General features: G+C 41.0%; 1 protein-coding gene across 1 annotated transcript in view; it reads right to left on the bottom strand.

The window, feature by feature from the left end:
• The window catches only part of si:dkey-22o22.2 (neural-cadherin), a 134376-nt gene that overhangs the window by 37046 nt on the left and 81275 nt on the right, over positions 1-16055 (bottom strand). The window contains exons 5-10 of the mRNA XM_007888374.2: positions 14613-14724; positions 11285-11534; positions 9021-9163; positions 5376-5548; positions 3205-3373; positions 1808-1978 (exon numbers count right to left, since the gene is read on the bottom strand). Of these exons, the coding sequence (XP_007886565.2) occupies positions 1808-1978; positions 3205-3373; positions 5376-5548; positions 9021-9163; positions 11285-11534; positions 14613-14724 (1018 nt within the window). The remainder of the gene's footprint in view (positions 1-1807; positions 1979-3204; positions 3374-5375; positions 5549-9020; positions 9164-11284; positions 11535-14612; positions 14725-16055) is intronic.

The following is a 16055-nucleotide window of genomic DNA, read 5'->3' as shown; positions in this document are numbered from 1 at the left end:
TCATCAACTCCTAACAATGTGCCTGAGCCCCAATTCTCAGTAGAGCTATTGGACTAGTTGATCGCTTCAAATTTCTGCATCAGCTATCGAATGAGAAAATAAGATTGTAATTTAGTGAATGGCAGTTTTATACTGAGCTCAAGGGCATTGGAGACTAGAGGTAGTTGAAACTATCCAAACCATTTTTTTCAAGACCTTTACAGCCAATAAACATGGGGTGCATTGATTCCATCAGTCTTGGATGGATCCAAATTCAGGCCCCAGACACACAGGTAACCCACTTAGTCCCAATAATTATTTTTCAAACTCTACCAAATAACGAAGCACAGATTCTCTCAAAGATCGATAAATGTATAGACTTGACACCCAAACACACCTTATCAAGGAAAACACCATTATTGAGACCTCCGACCTAGCCATCAGATTGTAAATTTCTAATTGCTTGCCTATGTTGTTGGTTACTTAAAATTAACAAGAGCACATAATATTATTCACTTGAATGCGGAAGCAAAAGAGATTCTATAAAAAGTCTATTTTATCCTCAGATCCTGAATGAATTTTGCAAAGCATGAGTCCCCGGGCACTGGCTGGTCTCTTGCTGGAAAATGTGCACTGGAGAACATCAGAAAATGACAGCACGCATCACCTCATGTTAGCTGCTGTACATTCATTTAAATATAATAACATCAGTATAGACTCAAAGAGAACAGCTCAACCCTGAAACAAGTTAGTGTTTGATAGATATTATGTTGCCAAACAAAAGGAAAAACAGGACGAACACCTCATCTGAATAGAGAGCTCCAAAGGGGAACTAGCTCCATTATATAATTATAATAATCCTTGCATTTGATATAATGCCTTATCACCTCAAAAACCTTCAAAGTAGTTACTGTTAAGGCTAATTACTTTATAATAATATAATATAATAGTCCTTGAATTTAATATAGCGCTTTTCACGTCTTCTCGATGTCTCAAAGCGCTTCACAGAATATGCTGTAAAGTGAATTGACCGTATATTTGTGGGCGAAACATGGCAGCCAATTGCGCACAGCAATGTCCCACAAACAGTCGTGGATTGAAAATGACCAATTTATTATTGCTTTGTTTTGGAGGGATTATTATTAGGTGTGTGGAGTAAGGAAACTTGCCCAAGGTTTCGCCCTGCCTGGAATTGAACTCAGGTCTCTCGCTTGCAAAGCGAGTGCTCTAACCACTGAGCTACAGGACTTTGTAATTGTAGGCGAAGGTATCAGCCATTTTACACACAGCAACGTCCCACAAACAGGCACTAAGTGAATGATCACTTTAATTAGGGGATTGTTCACTCCAGGACTCTGGGGGAAATTCCTTTCTCTTTTTGAATAGTGTTGTAACTTTTTCATCGTCCATTTGAACAGTCACGGGGGACCTCGGTTTAATATCCCATACGAAGAACAGCAACTCCAACAATATGGTGTTTCTTCGATGCTGCATTGAGTGACAGCCGAAACCATGAATTTAAAATCCCAATATTGGGATACCTTCTAACCCAAAAGAACAGTGCTACCAACTGAGGCAAGCTGACACAATGGACCAAATAACACTTTGGTCCTCTTGTTGCTGATCATGCCAATGTTGCTTCACAAGATACCATCTTAATTTAATCATTCTGACAAAGGGGGTTAGGGGGATTGGGGGGGTTGCTGTTGAAAACCTTGAGATTATAATTATGGTTAATGTGATAACTGTCACATTGCTATTCCCCCCACCATAATAGTAAGAATGTCTCTTTTCTATCATTTATCTGAAGGCAGCTCTCGACCCTTACATTGGTAACGACTGTTCTCAAACTTGGGGTCGTTGTCGTTTTCATCGGCAATGACTATGGTTATCTGACAGATGCTGATCAGGGGCTCCTGAGCCTGATCGGTGGCTGTCACTGACACAGTGTATTCCCTCTGCTTCTCCCGATCAAAACTGCGGGTTGTGGTTATTGAGCCTGCAGAAAAACATGTACAAAATAATCAGCATTTACTGCTGCAATTGAACCAGTTAAAGGAGCATGCAGTTGACCAGTACAAGTCACTGGTAAGCTTCCTCTTTCATTTTTAGTTTGGATGACCCTATGTGTTACAGCGCTGGCCTGCAGGGTTATCAGGAATCGAGTGGGAAGAATCCCTGTGACATGTTGAATGCTTCAAGTCCCATTGATGAGCCAGGCAGGTTGAGCAATCATCAGCAGTGCTTTGGAATCCCTCAGGCCTGCCTGTGTGGGATATTAGATCACTGAGTCCACCATGCATAGTTGGCTCAGCTTTGCCTCACTATAAAGTCAACTTGACTCAGGAGAGAACCTGTATAATCCTGCCCCCGCACCCCCCCTCGCCCCCACCAACAGGGAGTGTTTGTACACCAGTTTCTGCACTAGGTGCCACGAGCCTATCACTCCCATCCTCACCTGGCTCTATTGGCTCCCCATTCCCCGGAGAATCAAGTTCAAGATCTTGGTCCTCACTTTTAAATCACTCCACTGCCTTGCCCCATCGTACCTCTGGGACCTTCTAAAACCGTACAAACCCGCTTTCAGCCTTTCTGCCCCCAATTTCTGGAATTCCATGTTGAAGTCCCTTTGCTTCACCCACTCCCTCTCCTCCTTCAAAGCCCGTCTTAAGACCTTCTTCTTTGACTGTGCCTTCGGCCATCATCTCAATTTGTTATATCATGGTCTTTATTAATAAGTGGGCATTTTGTTTACAATCAAGTGGATTTTAAGTACACCCTATTGTTCCAAGACATTATTACTTGTAAGGGGTATTAAATATGGTACATGGAAGTTGGTGTTATTGTTTTCACACAAGGGATACGACAGCCTAATTTGCAATATTTTTTAATGGGATTCCTTAAATATGGAATCTAAATCAGGCAAGTGTTGACTCCTTCAGCAACTGGAAGTACATCTGGCTGATGTGTGGTATCCCCACTCTGACGCAATCTACTTTCAGAGCAGAGTTCCCACTGGACAGCAGGAATTCTAAAGCGATTCCTTATTAAGGAATTCTGTGAAGCAATATGATGAACTGATCCTAAGTATCTTGCCTATAAAGGTTTACTGCACTAACTCTATTTCACAAAATTCTGGTTTCAATTGAACAATTTTAACTCATTTGCAAATCAGAAACTGCTTCTGTGTCAATGCCTTGAAACATTACAGAGTAATGGACTCACCGGTGTCAGGATTAATGTGAAAACCTGGAGTAAGGCCATCTCGGAGCATGAACCCATATTTCACCTGCCCATTCACTCCGAGATCAGCATCATACGCCTCGATTTGCAGTACAAAGGTTCCTGGGGGTTGGTTCTCCAGAACATAGGCATCTTCACTGTACTTGGCACACTGCAAGGAATAGAAATGTAGGTATCAGCTGGCTCGGATGCTAGCACTCTTGCTTGAGTCAGAGAACATGGGTTCAAGCCCCACATTAAGACTTTCAACACATAGTCTAGGCTGGGGAATCATTGTATTGTTGGAGATCCTGTAACACTATTTGAAAAGAAAAGGAAGGTCCACCTGACAATACTCCTGGCAATACACCTCCAGATAAAATTAGTAATTCTCTTCATGCTATTTGTGAGACATTGCTGTGCAAATTGGTTGCTGTGTTCGCTCATAGGTATACAAATACTATACTGCAGAAAGCTCTGAGAAGTGTGTATATTAGACATTATATCAATTTATTCAAATAATAATCCCTGCACTGCATTTGACGTTTTGCTCACACCTGGTGTTTCCCAGTGACCATACACTCAGAGAAGCAAACTTGACCATGGTTAGCTGAAAACACACAGAAGGCTCTCTGGTGGACCAGCACACACACACACTTCTGTGCTATAAAAACTTCTGTGATTTTGAAAAGACCTTGGTATAAGTGAATGCAGTTTTGTTATTTTCACACATTTCTCCTGGGGGGGTTCACCAAATACAGCTGACAGGCTTCAGAAGCTACCTGTTCCATGTTTTCCTAAGATTTTGCACTGTGGCAAAATTCAACCTCCATTGATAGTGTTCTGTGGCAGCCAAGAAGCATGTTCACCTTCCACTCCACCCCCCCCCCCCCCACCCATCCATGTGACTATTGGGTGTCAGATTATCAGCAACCTACTGGTAAACAATCACTTCACAGGATTTTACTGTATAGTGCAGCGACCATGTATTTGTAGATGAACGTAGCAACCAATTTGTGCAAAGTCCCACAAACGGCCATGAAATGAATGACCAACTTTATCTGTTGGCTTCATCTGACATGAATTAGGCCCCCGAGTTATGGGAACAGGCTACAGATAGTGGGAATGTTCACTATTGGATAACTATTCACTATTTGGAGAGTAATTCTATTGTGGGCTGTGAGAGATGGAGTGGTGTACAATTTTTTGAAATGAAACTTTGAGACTGTCCAGATGGTTTATAATGCTCTTTTCCCAACTTCCCCAGATTCCTATGGCATGCACATATGTGTATATTTCACCCATCAGCAGCAAGAACTATATTTGTGTATATTTCTGCGATGCAATTAAATCTTCTTAATTTTAAATTACATGTATACATAATCTCTTTTGTACGGGGTTAATGAAAAGTTTAGTCACTGCCTCTGGTCTGTGTCTCTGTGGATCTCTGTGCCCATTCCTCAAGTATCTGCCCTATTTCTCCCCATAGCCAGCCTGTCAATCTCTCTGCTCACATGCTTCTCTATGCATGACTATCTGTGGTGACCTGTTGCTCAAATGTGGAAAGAAAATGAGTGACAAATTGACATGACAGAGAAAGTGAGTGCAGTGAGGGAAGCGGTAGAGATTTAGAGACCGATACTGAGGTCTGGACCAATTAAGGCTAATCACCTAAGGCTCAAAATTCCACCTTGTGTTAACTTAGCATTGAAATTTTGGAAAATTCTTAAATTAGGTCTTAATTTGAAAACTTTTTTCAAAGGTGTTTTTAAAACAAACTGTTAAATCCAATAGCTGCTTGTGATGGATTTGGGCCCAACCATTGTGACAGAGTTGAGGAGGGGGTGCTCATGCCCACACTCAAACAACTAGCCTCATTGGTCACTTTTATCACAGGCAATAATTAACATCTCACACCTTGTAATTTTCACCCCCATATCTTTCAATGTGTCTCAATCGTGGGACTCTTGGTTTTGGTTCAAAAATCAAATTCTAATGTTTCCTACTATAGCAACATCACCCAGACGCACCAAGCACTTAATTCCAGTAGCATTCACATTCATTCTAGCTGCACTGAAATCTGAAATCTTGCTCCAAGTCAAGAGATTTCATTAGAATTAAGTTGCATCCGTTCTTCAACCTCCCCAGCCCCTGCTCTGGAAGTAGGCGCCTACCTCTCTAAAGACTGGTTTATTGTTATTCACATCATTGATTCCCACGATGACATGAGCGATGCTGCTCAGGGTCTTGGGACCCCCTGAGCTGTTGTCATCTGTTGCTGTGATGTTCAGGACGTACTGGGGTCCTTGCAGCAATGGCAGTGGGCTTCTGCGCAGTTTGATGATACCTGGTGGCACATGAAGCAGTCAGTAACAGTGTGTGCAGTGGGTCTAGATCTCTTATTCTACAACACACTCCTAGGAGTTTTCAGCATCAGTAAACATTGACAATAATATTCTTGTACAGGTACGCCAATGGCCACCCCCGTAGGACCTGTCTCAATTGGTAGCACTCTTGCTTCTGAGTCTGTAGATTGTGGGTTCAACCCTCATGTTACATAATAATCATTTAATTTGATGCAACACCTTATCATGTCATTGAGACATCTCAAAGCGCTTCACAGGATATACTGTAAAATGGATTGACTGTCCATTTTGTGGACCGAAACACGGCAGCCAGTTGTGCACAGCAATGTCCCACAAATAGCCATGGAGTGAGTGACCAATACAACAACAACAACAACAACAACAAGATTACATTTATACAGCGCCTTTCACGTCGGGAGGAAGTCCCAAGGCCCTGGACATAGTACAGCATTTCAGACCCAAGCTGGGGTTCTGGGGGTAAGGGAGGAGAGGGGAAGGGGGGTGGCCGATGGCATGGTCGAAGAGGAGGGTCTTGAGGTGGGACTTGAAGGAGGCTACGGAGGGGGCGAGGCAGAGTGACTGGTGGATGGAATTCCAGAGGTTGGGGGCAGAGTGGCTGAAGGCTCTCCCGCCATTGGTGGGGCGGGTGGGTTGGGGGACGTGGAACAGGCCAGAGTCGGAGGGAATGGGCGGGTTGGTAGGGGGTTAGGAGGTCGCAGAGGTAGGGTGGGGTGAGGCCATGGAGGGCTTTGTATACGAGGACCAGGATCTTGAACTGGATCCTCTGAAGGATAGGGAGCCAGTGGAGTCGGGCGAGAATGGGGGAGATGGGGTCACCGAGTTTGGTGCGGGAGAGGACACGGGCTGAGAGTTCTGGATTATCTGCAGCCTGTGGAGGGAGGAGTTGGGAAGGCCAACAAGCAGTTTGCATAGTCGAGCCTGGAGGTGATGAAGGCATGAACAAGACTTTCAGCGGCCTGAGGGGTGAAGTAGTGGCGGAGTCAGGCGATGTTACGGAGATGAGAGAAGGCAGAGCGGGTCATGGCTTGGATGTGGGGGAGAAAAGAAAAGACAGTTGAGGGTTGAACCTAGGTTCCTGACTGGAGGTGAGGGATTATTATTATTATATTACTAATATTATTAGTTACTCACTCCATGGCACCCCCCAAAACTGAATTGAAGTGACAGCTTAGACTAAGTGATTCAAGTCCCTATGTGGGGCTTGAACCCACAACCTTCTGACTCAAAGTCGAGGGTGTGCCAGGCTGACACACTGCACCTGCACCGGGCTGACACACAAACCATGTTAGGAATTTGAGCTCATAGTCTCGGCTGATACTCTAATGCACAGCTGTTTTAAAGTGATCAAATGAAAGAATTACTATTTTTACTAGAGCAGAAAAAAATTCCAGGTTTGACCACTTATCTGTCCTGGACTAGCCGATCTCAGCCAGGACTGTAGTTGGGGACAACAATTGATTTCAATACTTTAAGGCTAGAGAGAGGAAAGATCAGGCAGGGTTCATGCTTCTGATAACTAACAGTGATTTCCTACCTTTCACCCATGCAGAAAAGTGCGGGTGTGTGTCGATGTCAAGTGAGGCCAAGATTGGGCATGGGGCTATACTGTACCCCACAGCAGAATAGTTTGCTGACATTCACTATCTAAACTCACACAGCGTGCATAGCTGTTTAGACAAAGCATAGTAGGGACTGTTGGCACCTGTGGAAATATATACAGATCCTTCCCCCACACGCGAGACAATGGAAGAAAATAAAAGCTCTTGTAACAAACATAAAGTAAAGAAATAATAGCTGTTAGTATCATTGGCAAATCATCACTGCTGAACACTGGGAGCTCTGCATTGTAGGACAGGATATTTTCTATCTCATGTGAAGGGTGCTGTAAGCTTTAATTAAAGTGGCAAAGCCCCAATGTCACAGATGTACAATAGATCAGGATGTAATTTGCAACATGATAAACCATTGACCTTGATAAACAACCCAAGGGGAATTACAGGCATTGTTAATTCAGCTGGTAATACCTAATGACAACAACACCAGCAACAACAACTTGCATTTATATTGTGCCCTTCATGTAGAATAGCATCTCAGAGTGCTGTAAGTTGAACGGGTGAGTTGGTAAATCCTTTTCATTAGCTGTTAATTACAGAATTAAGTGCACTCTAATTCCCTCTTTATAGATGTGTTTGCACATGGTTTAATGTCGCAAATCATACCTCTGTGTCACCATTTGTCCCAAACACTATAATCATTTTATTTTTAAAGTGTCCCAATAAAGATGCAGAAATTTTATTGGAGGTGTTTCTGACCTGGTGCTAGCTTGCAGCCACCATGAGGAAAATGTCACTGGGAACGAGGCTCCTCCCAACAAGGAATGCTGCCTCTCTAAGGAAAACTCCAAATGGTAACGGGATCCTTTAATGCCTTCATATGGTAAAGGTACAAGAAAAATACTCCTGAGGCTTTACTGTCTCTTTATCACTTGAAGCACATAGCAACTCTTTGTGACCTGGCAGAGAGCATACAGCTGAATAAAGCTCATGGGATGGAACACTGAATCATTCAAATGATGTAGGCAACGGCACATCACCAACACCTTTCTGTTCAGTGGTGGCAATCTGGAAGCACTCATGTGGGAAATTGAACAAAAAGTTTGCTTTTTCTTTCCTTTGATACTTTACTGATAGCAGGGATGAGGACAAAAGAAACCAACAAACCCACAGGAGAAGTCAACTGGAATTGACCCACAATTATTGATGAATACTATAATAAAATAATGATAATAATCCTTGCATTTGATATAGCGCTTTTCACGACTTCTAGACATCCCAAAGCGCTTCACAGAATATACTGTAAAGTGAATTGACTGCATATTTGTGAGCGAACTCGGCAGCCAATTGTGCACAGCAATGTCTCACAAATAGTCGTAGATTGAAAATGACCAATTTATTATTGTTTTTTTTGAGGGATTATCATTAGGCGTGTGGAGTAAGGAAACTTGCCCAAGGTTTCTCCTTGCCTGGAATTGAACTCAGATCTCTCACTTGCAAAGCAAGTGCTCTAACCACTGATCTACATCTTCCACATAATAATCATGAGAGTCTAAAACAAGGCCCAGAGATCTTTAAACCAAAACAACGTAAACTGCGATCTGGACAATTGTGAGAATGTGACGGTGGAGTAAGACCAATCCCTCGAGAGAAGCAATGCTGGTCCCAATGAGGAATGAAGCCTCTGTGTGAAAATCTCTACATTGTCAACAAGGCGCTTCAAAACCAGCACATCGGGAAATATAGCAGCATTTAACAGAATAAACCCAATATTGATCCTGCCTAGTTGTACTGGTACTTGTAACTATTAGATAGGGCAGCTATTATTCTCTTATGTTAGTCATCACATGTGATACACGTATGTTTACAATAGTATTACCTTTCTGACTGTCCAGTTCGAAATTTCCCTCTTCATTCCCTCCAGTGATCGTGTAAGTCACCCCATCACCATCAGGATCCTTTGCATGAACCGTAGCAACCAAACTGTTGGGTCCTGCATCTTCCGAGAGAAAAGTCTTGTAGCTGGGTATAAATGACAAGAAAGGCTTGTTAAATAGGATGTCACTTAAAGCAATGGAGCTATGGACAATATCCATTCTGTTTGACATTTTAATTCTTCTTATTATTTAATAGATAATTTAATTTAATTTTCTTGCCAATATGCTTGGTCTACATTTAAGATTGACAGCAAAAGAGATAACCATTAACATGGTTTCATTCACTATGAGGTGAAATTTGTGACATTTTATAATGCTGATGTAGACATTGCTTGCTTTATGAAATATAATATGCCCCAATATTTTTCTTTGGGATTTCAAAGAATGGTTTGGGTTTATAAAGTTCCAATCTCATTCATCTCTGAATATGATATTGGTAGAAGTTACCCAAAACCCAGGAATATTTCAGGCTCATTTGAAATACAACTGGAAATCTCCCTCTACTCTCTCACTAAAACTTTTTTTAAAAAATCAGGAATCTGTATTGTGTCAATCACTAAAACTAGTAACAATTTTGTTACATGTTTAGTTTTATGATCAGAATAGGAAATCCAATTCTAAACACACAGATCAATGAGTGATTGACTCAATACCCAGCATCTTACACATCGTCACTTTTAACCTTGCCGACATGACACAGTCCGTGGCCATTGACTATATTACAGAATCTCCTTATAAATATCTCCATAGATTTCAATCCCCCTCCTTAAATAGATTTTTTTTTTAAAAATGTTAATCAACTCAGCATATTTAATGTTTAATCTTGAAGCCTTAATGATAAATTTTGATCTTGTCAAAACATTGGATAGTTTAATTATATCTTCTTTCTTCTTCTTAATAAAAATATTAGAACACTGTCTCTTTTTGATTGTATTTTTTCGTGTGTTATATTTCTGAATTACAATGATTACAATAAGGCAAATAGTGTCACCCAGCATGAAAAGACATCAACAAAAGTGGAAACTGAAAATGAGTTCTATGCTTCCAGATAATTGCCAGCTATTGTTGCAAATCAAAACAGATGCAGAGCCTTTTCTAGTCTGGCAGATGATAGCAGCAATTTCTTTTAATATGAGCAGTAAAAGTGCTTTTGTAACAGATTTTGTGTAAGACAAAGAGAGCCAGTTGACTTGAGACTTCACTGTAACATGATAGTGAAGTTCTACTTTTGTAATAGAGATTCGGACAAGCATTTGAAAGCTCAACAAAATGTTTGAAATCTCCAATATTGCCTCCCTGATTTGGTAGATTTATCGTTGATCAAAGAATCATTTATTGAATACCGTTTCTTCAACTGAAAACTCAAATGTCTGTTGCTCTTCCCAAAGCCCTGCCCCCACCCACCCATATCATTAATAGATTCTTAGCACTGTTCCTCCCAGGATCTATTTCAACTTGTACAACACCACTCAGTTGATATTGTTTATGCATTGGGGTTAAGGGAGAAGAGAGAATTGTAGATTTATATTTTGAAGTTTGAGATAATCAGAATGATTCGCCGAAGTTCAACATATTTAAAGATCTTGCTTGTTTGAGAAACAACTCAAAGAATCATATAAATAGAATCATAAAATTATACAGCACAGAAGGAGGCTATTCGGCCCATTGTGTCTGTGTCGGCTCTTTGAAAAAAACTATCCAAATCAATCCCACTCCCCCGCTCTCTCCCCATAGCCCTGCAAACTTGTCCTCCCCAAATAAATAGTATCATAGAATTATACAGCATCAAAGGAGGTCATACAGCACAGAATCTCTGCCAGTTATTCTTCCTTCTCCCTTGGATCAGGCCGCAGTCTGAAGCATCACATTCCACAGTGATTGACACCACTCCAGACCGCTACAGTAGGTATCTTACACAAGTGGAGCAGTGAAGGAGATTTCGGCTGCATCTAACTGCACTATATCTGACCTGGGTGCCAAATATCTTTAGCAAAAAAAATCTCTAATCTTGCTCAGCAAATTATTCACTGAACAAAGCTCTGTGGGAATATTTTGTATTTGAGACGTTACTTGGGACATCCTCCCGACCTGAAAGGCTCTGTATGAACGCAATTTGCTATTGTTATTGATGAAGACTCCCTCCAAGGCTTTCTCCCCCATTAAGGAAACAAGTAGTGTTTAACTGCATTGAGAATGGCTCACATACATGTTCTGTGAAAACACTGGGGCCTCATCATTGACGTTAGTCATCCTGATCCGCACCGATGCTGTTCCAGTCCGAGGGGGATGCCCTTTGTCCACAGCCACAACCACAAACTCGTACATGTGATTGGGTCGCTCGTAGTTCAGCTGATGATTTGGGCTGATCAGCCCTTGAGGGGTAACAGCGAACTCAGTGGTCTGGACGAAGTAGGAGATGTCTGCGTTGGGGCCCGTGTCACAGTCCCGTGCCAGCACTGCTCGAGAAGAAACAGCCAGTAAGAGGAACACGTCAGCTCATCACAGGAACCAAACAAAATAAATTGGCTTTAAATATCATTTTTGAAATGAAAAGAAAATAACATTCTCCAGAGAGAAGAGATTGGAGAAATTGAGGCTGTTTTCCCCAGAGCGTGGAAAATTAATAATAATGTCACAGGGTTTTGTGTGTTCGTGGAAATTACCATAACTGTAGTGGAAGCAGAATTCATATTAAATTTTAACAAGAAATTAGATAAATGTCTGAAAAGGAGAGGATGTGCAGAGAAGGCAGGAGAATGGGACTCAATGGATAGATCTTTCAGAGAGGCAGCACAGGGGCAATGAGCCAAATTACCTCCTTGTGTTCTGTAGGTCTCTACGGTGCACAGTATTGTGGACTTGTGTACACATATATTTACACAGTTTTGAACACTTCCCATGTGAGGAGAGGGGACCTGAATTGATCCAAGGCACTGCAAGATGAGGGGAGGGTTGGTGGGTGCTGCTCACAAATGTGGAAAGCGTTTCATATCCAATATAGTGTTGTGCTTACAACGGGTTAAAATGTGGAAGTAGAAGATGGTTCATTGTCAGTGTATCAGATTAATCTAGTCTGGGCAATTGTAAGCATAGAGAATGCTGAAACCCCTCCTATGTTTTTATGGAAAACAGTTGGTAACTCTCACCAAAGGATTGTGAGTGGTATTTTGAAAATCTATCAGCCATTAAAAGTTAGGAACTAGTTACTGGCCTGAATGTACTGGGCTGGTGGGTGTCTGAAGTCCTGCAGTTTGGTCAGTTTTCAATCGGGTTGTGGCCTTGTAGCCTGGTCAATTTCTGGGGTTTAATGCCAGCTGCGGGTGTTATACTGAGGGTAGCTCAATGGGCTTCACTTACAGAAAAACAGTAATCACTTGTGAGATGTTTCCACGTGATAAAAAGCACAAGTTATTTATTTTTCGCAGAATGAAGTGAAGTTAACTGAGTTGTGGATTTGTTTCCACTAATCATCCATCCAGCCTGGATTTGCCACCAAATACAAGTCTGGCTTGGTGTGCTTTGAGGAACGCTGACAAGGTACTTGGAAGCTTCAAGTTACAAGGAAGCACTTTATCAAATATAGACGATCAGCTCATTAAACAAAGTTAGTCAGTGTGTCTAACCATGTCAAATCCCCTCGCTGCTCCTCTCCTGCAGAGGTGGTTTAATTTGAACAATCTCATATTTCTGTCATGACATGAATAATCTTTCATTAAATATTCCTTTCAGGTAGAAAGGAGGTTTTAATTAAACGTACTTTACCAGCATCCTCACTTTATAAAAGTTCAAATCTAATTTGTATATAAATGAGTCAAGCGCAACTAAATGAGTCAATGTTGACATTTCTAGATCAAAAGTGACTTGAAAATAATCAAAGGAGAAAGCCCTGTCATTAGGAGCAGTGCCAACATTCTCGCCCTATTAAGAGAGCTAACTTCACTCTGCCTCTGATGAGGTGGCAGCAATAAAGAGCTAAAGCGTTCCTCTTTGTTGATGGATACGAAAGCTTTAATCTTATAAACAAATAACTTTCAGCCTCACAGAAGTGTCAACACAGAAAACACAACACAGAGCATGAGTAGACTGCAGCCTAGGAATTCAGTGAAGAGCACAGACAGCATATTAAGAGCAGCCTCATTCTACCAGCAGCCTCGCGAATGAAAGCTCTGCGTGCTTCAGGCTTCACTCAGTTCCTATTAAAACTGCATTCACTCTTTACCATAATATTTTAAACACATCCCAGGTATGCACACTTTGCAGGCTGCACTAATGGTTCACGTCCAATCTTGCCTGGCAGCCGTTTGCCCACTGAAGTACTAGATTAAATTTTTTTGACTTAACACTAGAAAATCTTTTAGCATATCAATTTAAAATAAATACTTGTCCAGTCGCTGGCGAGTTTCAAACCAGACATTTTTTTCATAGTTCTTCCAAGTGCATTTTCAATTGGTTTGATTGAATTCTTGACTCAGGCACTTCCAGGCTGACATTATTTGACATTGAAACATGACACTGAAATGAAAACATCTGCAAGGCTATGGGGAGAGAGCAGGGGATTCTGATTAATTGGAAAGCTCTTTCAAAGACCCGGCACAGGCAAGATGGGCTGAATGACCGCATTCTGTGCTATAGGATTGTATGATTCTATGGTTTACCACAGTATAAGATACCCCGACCATTTTACACTTTAACTTATGAGATTTAACAAGCAAAATAGGAATTATTTCCTCAGTATGATTGACCCTAACAGTGTTGCATTGTGCTTGGGGGGAGGATATAAATGGATTACAACATCACGAGTAACACTCCTCACAGTCATATAATCTGAGGCCTACAATTATTCAAGGTCTCTCTGCCTTGGAATTTCTTAAACATTTGAAATGTTAACATTTAAGGTTGCGCAGAATTGTGGAAATGTCTCAAATTTAATCTTCACCTGGAAGCTGAATTTCCACAAATGCTAAAAAAAAACATTCCAGGATGAAGGATGAATTTTAAGAATTGCTTAAAATTCTGTTAAATTTTAAGGCTCAGGGTCATTGCCACATTTTACAGCTTGCTTTTTGGGGTAGAAATTTCCCCAGTAGGTAATTTCCCTTATACTGAAATGTCCAGAATCTGGCAAATCTTAAAGTTCTTAAGTTATTTTAAGAAATACAAAAAAACGGCTTCAAATTTGAGACTGAACCCAACAATTTGTCAAATTCTGGGCTCTTTGATATAATAATGCTTACATTTGTTACAGTGCCTTTCACATGGGAAGGACATCTCAATATATTTTATAGGATATACTGTAAGGTGTAGCGACTTTGTGTAGGTGAAATGTTTGCTAAGAAAGTAGAGTAACTCTAGGCCCAGGTGGAAAATCTTCCTGTATGAGTTTTCTTTAGCTGAAGATCATGGGAATGGTTCACAGTAGCACAGATATATAGAATACATTCAAGGTTAATCGCATTTACTAAAAGCCCGGATAGTGGGCAGGAGGCACAGTATGTATAGATAGTTACATAATTAAAAATAAAGAGATGTACAACCTTGCAATAAGGACGTGCCCACGGGAATAGTTTCAGGAATGTTGTCACGACTGTAGATGGAGTGGAGGAACTCTGGCATGCAGTCATTTTCATCATTAATGTGAATTACTACCTGCAAGATAATGGGCAGACAGTAAAACACAGAACTCCTCAGAGGCAAAGTGAGGTGGCGGAAATTAATAATGCATGCAATTTTGTTAACTGTAAAAGAGAGCAATTTGTTTTAGAAGTAGCACTGTTTCCAATTTGTCCATCACAGACCAGCACTGCCAAGAGAAAGTGATGACTAAAGGAGCAATGTCCAATCTCACTTAGATTCTCAAGCCATGTTTGGGTGGGAGGGAAGGGGCCTTGCTGGATAAGGAAAAACATGCATTTTTATAGCATCTCATCATGTTACTATGTCTCAAATACTTCACAGTTACTTGCTGTCAAGCGTAGTGACTGCTTTTTTTCTTGGCAAATGTGGTAGCCATTTGCATTTGTAGGATTCCATGATCAATGTGGTGAAAGGACCGATTAATATAGAGGATTGTTGGCCAGGTCACCAGGAGAAAACTCCTTTCTCTTTTCAAATAGTTTCATGGGATCTTTGACATCTTTCTGAATAAGCAAGGCGGGACCTCAGTTTAGTGTTTCACTTTTTCACCGAGTTTCTCCCAGATCCTGGCCAAAAATACTTAATTCATCGTTCAGTTCTGGCTGTTTGTGGGGCTTTGCTGGTGCAAAATGGCTGCTGTATTTACCTACAAACACGTACTTGACATAAACATTACCTATGAAAAACTTTGATGAATTTCGACAAGATAAAACATTATTAAACCCAAGCACCATTATTTATTTAATAATACAGTTCAACTGCAGTGTGGGACATCTCTATAAGCGCAGCAAAAATTCTCTTCTAGTAATATCTGTAAGAACCATCTTATTTAAAACAGATAAATAATAACATGAAATAAATTAAATAAAACAGGTCACAATATTCAGGGTAATGAAAATCCTACTCTTTAACTTTAAAATATGTAAATACAATTTGCAGAATCTGATAAAATGAGCATGATCTTCACTTTTTAATCCACTGATTTATTTCATCTCGCGTAGACAAAAGAAAAGCAACTTTTAGAATTTCAACCCAAATAAAAGATGAACAAAGACATTCTTCAGCCTGAATGACAAATGACTTCATTAAAAGCAGCTCAGAAAGTCTGAGGAATCCACTTAGTCTATGCATCAAGTGCTGGAATGGTTTTACCGCAGGATTACCAACACTTTTCATGTGCGCGTTTTCCACAGATGGCATCAATATTGAAAGAAAGTGAGAGTCTATTAATCAGCATTAGAACAGCTTGAGAGTAGGGTGAGCTCAGCTCTAGGCTGATTACGCTTCCAATCTCCGAGCAGAGTCCCCATGTGTTGCTGCTTGGATGCTCTATATCCCCTGAC

This window comes from Callorhinchus milii, unplaced genomic scaffold (assembly GCF_018977255.1).
Source record: "Callorhinchus milii isolate IMCB2004 unplaced genomic scaffold, IMCB_Cmil_1.0 Scaffold2, whole genome shotgun sequence".
Classification (NCBI taxonomy): Eukaryota; Metazoa; Chordata; class Chondrichthyes; order Chimaeriformes; family Callorhinchidae; genus Callorhinchus; species Callorhinchus milii.
The sequence above is the reverse complement of the archived record's forward strand: the minus strand, read 5'-3'. Positions and strand labels throughout refer to the sequence as shown.